The following is an 8,619-nucleotide window of genomic DNA, read 5'->3' on the forward strand; positions in this document are numbered from 1 at the left end:
TAATTTATCAGGAGTTTTCTTGGACTAAATCTCTTCTAATACACACAGTATTTTAGGATTTCAGTTATTAGTAAATACTTGTTATAGAGAATGACCTTTTCACTGTAAAGCATCTCCAGCTAAAGAAAAACAGTAAAATAGAGCATAGCCTTTGCTAAAATAATCAACTAAAATATGGAAAAGAAAAATAACTTTAGTTTCTATATATAACTTTATTTCCAACTTTTTTCTCCAGGGACATGAGTACAAAAACTTTACAGCTTAGGCAGACTATTTTGAGAGGTTTTTTTTCACATCTTTGCTTATCTAAATTCCGCCTCCTCTTTAAGGCACCAACCATTGCTGCAAGTTTTACCTTTTTCTATGAAGTCTTAAAATGGCTAAAAGTTATTAGGCACTCACCATACGGCAAATCTAGCACTGAGAGCTACCATATATAAATTTAATCTTCACCACATCTCTTATGAGGTAAATATTATTATTTTACCCCATTACTTTTCAAAGTAAACAAAGAGGCACAGTTAAGTGGCTGATCCTGGATTTGAACTCAGTGTCATACGGTTCCAGAGGCTGTGCTCTTTTAAGCACTCTATATGACCTTTCCTGAAGAAAGATTTTCTTCCTTCTATTGTGGTTACATACACCCCACAATAAGTTTATCATACTCTGTACACTCTTCCTTGTTTTCTTGTTTGCTTCATGTGTTTACATTTGCTCTCCAACTAAACTATAAGTTCCTTGTAGGCATGGCAACTATGACCTCTGCTTCTCGCCCCTTCTTCTGGAAGAGTGCTACGCATGAAAACATGGAAAACAGACTTCTTAGGTAACTTTTCAAAATCCCTGGCAACATCTACAATATTTTAAAGACAAATTTTTTTTTCTAATTTTAAAATGCAAAATGTACTTTGAAAAGAAGAAATTTAAATGTTGAGGCATGATAACAAGGGAATTCTAAGGAGAAAGAACTGGGCATAATTATGCCTTGCTATAAGCCTGTCACTGCTAAAGAACATGAAGTTACCCACTATGACTCTGCAAAATTAACACCTGAAGGATAGCTCACACCATCAGTGTCAGATTTAGCATTACTAAAGTTAGGAAACTGACTACATATATTTATTTTTCTTCTTACTCAAAGCATCTCTTCCTGGTGAGTCATACCTATAAAACTGACAGACCAATCTACTTCCATTTCCTAAAAGAGAACACTTAAAATCAAATGAGGTTTTTTTCTTGGATATGCACAATCAAAAACCAATAATCTGTTCTAAGTAATAACACACAGGGGGTGGGGGATGCTGACGTCAGAAAGTCTCCCAGGATTCTAAAGCAGAATAAATTTTAAGAAAAGTTTTTCACTCCATAAAAATGAGAGTTCAGAGACATAATCTATCTGGAAGCACATTCTACTCAACCCATCTACCAGGCTATTCAGAATTAACCAAAAAACTGGAGTTAGGTTAGGAAGTGCCACAGACCATAAGCAAAAGAAAACATTCTTGGGCCGGGGCTGGGGCTCAGCAACAAAGTGCTCGCCTAGTGCACGTGAGGCCCTGGGTTCCAACCTCAGGACCACATAAAAATAAATAAATAAAACAAAAGTACTGTGTCCAACTACACAACTACACCTAAAAATAAATAAATAATAATTAAAAAAAGAAAACATTCTTAATAAAATGGGACTATTACCCAAACATTCACCAAGTTTTTCAATAATGATTTGAGGGGTAGGGAATACATAGGTCTTAAGATAATTTCAGAAACTAAGAGAAGTCTAGGGTTTCATGGCTCCTTATTAAATACCACTTTTCAACTGAAACTGTAGTTTCAATTTACATACAAAACAAATACTAAAACATTTCACTACACCCCTAGACATTTCAGCTACCTCTGGAAAAGACTAATGGGATCCTGAAACAAAAGAATTCTGATTATGGGATTTAACTTTTCTGTTAGCATTGGTCAGCTTTCTAGAGCCCGCAAGCTGTGTGACAATAGAGGATACACACCCAGAAGCAAAAGCAAAACCAGCGTCTGTTGCAGGTTGAAATGGTCTGTCCCTTTTGGGCTCTAGTTTCTAAATGATTAAAAACAAAGCATAATAATGTCATTGAATTGCAATTTAAAAATAGCTAAGATGGTCAAAAAGACAACTGAAGAGATTTTTAAGATAAATGGATAAAGTGAAAAAAAGTGCATTGAATTTCATATAAAAGTGAAAAAAATACTCTGAATTTCATATGAAAAGAATGCCCTATTTTCAAATTACAGTTTTTTGTTTTTCTCTAAAAATATGAATGCCACATTTTACAAAGAAATTAAATATAGGCTCCATCTTGGGATTTGAAAGGCAGTAAATGGCCTTAATCTATCCCCAACTACCAAGCTGACCTGAGAAGCAAGCTCTAGAAACCAGTACTGTTACACTGCTGAGGAAAGCTTTCTTGCAATCTAAATAAAAATTCTGGCCTGCTCATTCTTTACTTGACTGTGATGCCTCTAAATTAGAGTCTGCCCCACTGATATTTCAAAAACAGCACAAGCTTTTTATTCTCATACCAAATACACAATGAAGAAGCAGAAAAAGAACTGAAAACATCAACAGGTCTCAAAGACTATTACTTTCTCCTAATCAAAGGTTTTCAAAAGTAACTTGCCAAAGCTTCAGCTACTGAAAGATCTTTGGAAAGGCTACTCTTACCCATATTTTTCTTATACATTCAGTCAGATTTTGATGTTTTGCTGCACTGGAAAGTGATTACCTGTCTGGTTTTAACACCCACCCACTTCCTAAAGAATCCCTACAGCTAAAGGAAAACTTACCTCTGCAAAACGAGTTGATGTGCTATTGTCTATCCGGCTGCTGCCACCACCTAAAAAACTGAAGAGAAAAAGGAATGGTGGTAATTCTATTCCCAGGAACAAGCTCCCTTCCCAGAAGCTAAATATAGAATGGCATAATGAGAACAAAGCCCAATAAGGAAAAACAACTCATCCCACACAACACCTACAAAGGGAATTATGAAGACTGCATGTGCAGTAATAAAAATGAAATCATTTCATTAAGAACTGAAGATCATCATGTTAAACAAAACAAGCCAGACTAAGAAAGACAAGTATTGCCTGTTTTCTCTTATATGTGAGATCTGGAGTAGAGTCGGGGCAGATGATATAAAAGTAGAAATGGGACCGACTATTAGGAAAGGGAAGGGGACCAGAGAGAGGGAGGATAGGGCATGAGAGAGAGTCATATGGAGGGCGAATGCAATCAAAGCATATTACATGCATGTATGAAAATGTCACAATGAAACCCACTATTTTGTATAATTAACATGAACTAATAATTGTAACTCTGAAAAAATACTGTATGTTAAACAAAGACTGGAAGGTGGTTCCATCCATGAAAAAATACTACAGTAAACCACAGAATCAGGTGGTTTTCAAGTGAACCAGACGAAATCAAGTGAAAATTTGGGAAGAACTACCACCACAGAAAAGGAAGGCAAACCCACAGCCAGTAATGCAATTCAAATCTGACCTAGCAAAGAAGAAAACACTCATCCTCAGAGGGGCTAAGAAAACAAGCTGGGTGCAGTGGCTCATGCCTATGATCCCAGCGATTCAGAAGGCTGAGACAGGAGAATACAAGTTGGAGACTAGCCTCAGCAATTTAGTGAGACTACTGCTTAAAAAAGAGACAGAGACAGAGAGAGAGAGAGAGAGAGAGAGAGAGAGAGAGAGAGAGAGACAGACAGAGTCAGAGAGATTAAGAAAACAACAATTTTTCACAATAAAACCATTCAACCATAATTGGGAGACTGAGGCAGGAGGATTGCAAATTCGAGCCTCAGCAATTTTAGCGAGACTGTGACCCAAAATAAAAAAGGGCGAGTACGTACTCAGTGGTACAGCACCACTGGCTCAATCCCCTGTACCAAAAATAAATAAATAAACAAAACCATTTGACTACCAGATGATCGCAACTTTGAGAAAATAAGTTAATATTTCCTGAGAATGATTAAATGTAGTCATATAAGGGGTCTGGCACAGAATTTAGCACATTAGAAAAAGATTCAATAAATATTTTCTTCTTCTTCTGATCATCTATCCAATTATTTGATTATCCTATCCATCCTGAAGAACTCATCTCAAATACTACCTCTTCCATTAAATCACTTCTGAATTCACTAACCAAATAAGAATCCTCTATACCCCTCTACACTCTAATGATCCTAAATTCTACCTTGTATTATAAACATCTAGGATTTTTCTCATTCACTTCAACCCTTTTCCTTCCTTTCACAAAAATAAATTCAAAAGACAAAGACTGTACCTTATCATGCCTCTAAAATATTTAGTGTTTATTACATAGAACACTCATCACCTTAAAATATCAATAACTCAAAAATAAAAGTTGTTGAATTAATATCACATGTTTAAACAATAAAATACCTACCTATTCCCAAGGACTCTGAAGAGTGGGAAGAAACATTAAATCTCATTGTCCAAGCCAGGTGTGGTGGCGCACACCTGTAATCCCAATGGCTCAGGAGGCTGAGGCAGGAGGATCACTGAGTTCAAAGCCAGCCTCAGCAACTTAGCGAGGCACTTAGCAACTCAGTGAGACCCTGTTTCAAAATAAAATATAAAAAAGGGCTGGGGATATGGCTCAGTGGTTAAACCTCCCTGGTAGAAAAAAAAAAAAAAAATCTCATTGTCCATATGAAATTTGCCAAGAAGAGAAACTAACACTGTAAAGAAAGGGAGATGGAAAGACTCACAAGAACTGCTGGATACCAGCTCAAGAGACACACATAAGTGCATACACATACATACAAAAACCCTAACAATAGAACATCTACAAACTATTATAATAGCTTTCATTTTCAGGATTACAATACCCGTCCAGGCACTGTGCTGAGGTGCTGAGTTCAATACAGAAACAAACACATCCTGTTAGTCAAATCAGAAGCAAAAAGCGAATGCCAATCTCTATGTAATCGTTCTCAGGCCTTACTCTGATTAGCAACAACTTAACGCCTGTTTTGCTTCAGAAGTTAAAAGTGCTTTTATAAAAATCACTTCCATTGTATAGCATGCACTTGTGTACCTGTACATCTACACTAAATACTACCAGATACCCTGAAAGGCAAAGTTGAACGGCTATATATCCATTTTATTGCCTGAGCCTAACAAGCTTCCAAGGCTCTTCTTCTCTGCCTTTGCTACATGGTTTCAGGAATTTAAATATTAGTAACTCAAACTATCAATTTGCAATTAAAACCATCAACTGTATCTTTTAGGATTCTGCTCCCCCTGAAACTCGAAACCTCCCTTTCCTTAACATTCCTTTGCATTTTAAAAGTGACAGAGCTAATCATAGAGAAGGGATAATAAAAACAATGTTCTGAGAAATTTTACAAAGCTAAAGAAAATTCACAAGATGTCTTTCTAGATGTATGTTTACTTGGGGTCCATTATCCCATATTTACATTCAAGGACTTCCTCTTATTAATTTTTAAAATCTAATCACTGTAATTGCTAAGTATTCAGATCAATAAACACTTACAAAGAGAAGGGAATCTTATGCTGCTTCTAAGGTTGATTCTAAGAAAAAAGACTTCTTTGCTTATTTAAAACACTGATCTCTTTCAAAACACAATCACTGGGGTTGGGATTGTGGCTCAGTGATAGAGCAACTGTGAGGCACTGGGTTCGATCCTCAGCAACACATATAAATAAATAAAGGCATTGTGTCCATCTACAACTAAAAAAAATTTTTTTAAACACAATCATTACTTCTCAGTAATTGCTACCAAAAGCACCTAGGTAAGACTATTTTTTTGACCTATAAAGGTAGAAATAAAAGAATTAAAGTCAAATGAGAAGTGGAGCTGCAGAATTCATAGTTCCATGCTAGAAAAAGACTTATCCTGGCGTTTATCACTGTATCATTTATAACTATATCTAGGTATGAAAATACTGTTGCCTAAAGAAACCAGGATTGCGGCTTTAAATCTTAGAGAAAAAAAGTCTCATTAATTACTCCCCTACAACCAATAGGCTCTTATCCAACACATGCAGAGAACAAGTGCCTGATAAAGTATTTGATGCAATTATAACAGCACAAATAAAAAGCTATCCCAAGTCAGCATTCCATCCACACACATTGCTAATTTTGCTGTCATGCTATCTTATAGGGTCAGTGTTGGCATTGTTATTTAAAACCAAGATTATTACATCAACATGTAAGTATTTGTACCAAATTAGATTCCATGCCACACAGAAGCCCCAGCTCATTTACACATATAATCAGCAATCTTTAATAAAGTAAAACTAACAGTACATACTGTAAAATGCGGAGTTTTTCTCGGTAGTTGAAGGGACCTTCAACCTTAGATTCTGCCAACAGCAATGGTAAAGAAATTACCTAATGCCATTAAAATTCCCAAAGTCACTCTAAGATTAAGAAGCTTCAGATTGCAGATTCTTTTTAACAGCTGGAAGTTCACTTCTTTAACCAATGTTTAACTAGCCCCAAAAGAACAAGTGCCATTATGTTTAGCCACACACACACAAATGCCAATACAATATCAATGCTATTCTATAATTTTTAATAATTTTATTCATATTAGCCAAAAAGAAATCTATAATATTGTCCCTTCTGAAAATATTTATTCCTCCTTTTTTCAGTTTTATTCCTTTACAAAGGCCAATGAGAGGGCTAGGCTTATAGCTCAGTGGTACAGTGCTTGCCAAGTATGCATGAGGCCCTGTGTTCAAGTCCCAGCACCACAAAAAAAAAAAAAAGAAGAAAGAAAGAAAGAATACTAAAGCAAATGAAAACGAATTTCAAAGCATAACAGACACAAATATTAATATTACAGTGGCAAGATGGCAAAAGTTTGACAGTAATAATCTTAAATAAGAACAAGGGATCCAAGGCTTCCTCAAAACAGAGTAACAAATCAAGTCCCCTTGGCTAGATATTCTATCTACCTTCCTAGATGTCTTTATGAGAAGTTGCACCATAACCCACCAAAGACACATAACAGCAATTTACCTTCAGGTAACAAAATGATCACCAAAAACTAACCAATAATCTAAGAGAATCCCAAAGTCTGAGAAAATAAATGAAGACTTACCAGATTTACTCTGATATGGGTATAGAATGAAACACCATCACGAGCAAATGGGTCTCATCACACTCCCTATCACATTACTTTGTAAATTTTCCCTTTTTCTTTTCCTTCTCTCTCCCATTCTTCTGCCCTCTCATGTGTACATGCGCGCACACATGCACACTAGTGCTTGTGTGTGTGTGCTCTCTCCTTTTCTCATAGTGTAAGTCATAAAACAAATTCATTCAGTTGATGGCAAGAGAAAACAGTTTTAATAATAGAATGCCTGATTTATTCATGAGCTTATACAATACCTGGAATCATCTGTCACTTCTTCAATAAAGCCTGATTCACATCTGGGACATATATATTCCTATAAGAGAAAGGAAGAAGTAAATACAGGTTTTTTCATTAGGAAGCTAAGTATGTAGTTTCAGAATAGTATGCAGTATACAAGGTAAAGTACTGAAATGTTGTATTTAATTGCTGATTCCCAGGATGGTTTTTTCCTATCATACACTGGTAAATAAAGAATTCCCTAAGATGTTTGTGGAATGGCTTCATAGGTACCTAAATTGTTCCTATTGAGAGATGGAAGGAGAGTGTCAAAAATTTGTTAACTTGATTTTTGCTTGTTTTTAAAATTTGGGTTCATTGGTTTATTCTGTGTTATTGTTTTGGTGATAGTGGTAGGACAGTTGGTTTATTTTTTAGCTGAAATGAACTCATTATCTAATTTTATTTCCAAATTTTTTAAAAAAAAGATCCACTACATACATGAGAGTCGTAAAAGATATTAATAGATGGATATAGAAATATTTTTTAAACATGAACATACAGGAGACAAACTAAATCAGACAAATAACAACACTAATCCATTCGCAGACTAGAAAATTACAATTTTCTAGTAATTGATAGGGGATGCTTATCATAGTTTTCCAAAGTATAAAACAGGAAGAGTAACATGTGCTACTTGGGAGATGAAGCAGAAGAATCATAAGTTTAAGATCATTCTGGAAAACACAGGATGACCACAACTAAAAGGAGAAAAAAAAAAAAAAGAAAATGACAATAAAAAGTATATTTTAACTACCTTTTAAAATAGATGTGGGAAAGGCTTCTTCAACTTTTGTTCCTGATACTTTATGAACCCTAAACTTTGTTTTATCAGACCATGATGTAGCAATATTTAGCTCTTCAAAGATAGAATGGTATCTTAAATATTCAAAGGCTTTCTTAAGAGGAATGTAAAGAAAAGAAGGTCAATCTTTCATGTCAAGGAGATTAGTTTGATGAGAAGAGAGTTAAATCAAGAAATGGTAGTATTTAATAAAATAACTAATATCATCAAAGAATACTGGAAATGAAATAAATATCAAGGTTTTGTCTGAACAGAGTCCCCAAATACTAGTCTGTTTGTTCAATTAAGAAGGAAATTATAGGGGCTGGGATTGTGGCTCAGCGGTAGAGTGCTCGTCTAGCATAAAGGCATAGT

General features: G+C 35.3%; 1 protein-coding gene across 7 annotated transcripts in view; it reads right to left on the minus strand.

Annotated features, from left to right (window-relative positions):
• The window catches only part of Rnf115 (ring finger protein 115), a 91,202-nt gene that overhangs the window by 51,784 nt on the left and 30,799 nt on the right, over positions 1 to 8,619 (minus strand). For 2 of the 7 annotated variants that reach the window (XM_048813893.1, XM_048813894.1), the window contains exons 2-3: positions 7,439 to 7,497; positions 2,827 to 2,884 (exon numbers count right to left, since the gene is read on the minus strand). In XM_048813893.1, coding sequence (XP_048669850.1) covers positions 2,827 to 2,884; positions 7,439 to 7,497 — 117 coding nt within the window. Of the gene's footprint in view, positions 1 to 2,012; positions 2,081 to 2,826; positions 2,885 to 4,459; positions 4,571 to 6,353; positions 6,406 to 7,438; positions 7,499 to 8,619 lie in introns of those variants that run through there. The other 5 variants (XM_048813898.1, XM_048813896.1, XM_048813899.1 and 2 more) reach the window with 5 other exon arrangements.

This window comes from Marmota marmota, unplaced genomic scaffold (genome assembly GCF_001458135.2).
Source record: "Marmota marmota marmota unplaced genomic scaffold, marMar, whole genome shotgun sequence".
Taxonomy (NCBI): Eukaryota; Metazoa; Chordata; class Mammalia; order Rodentia; family Sciuridae; genus Marmota; species Marmota marmota.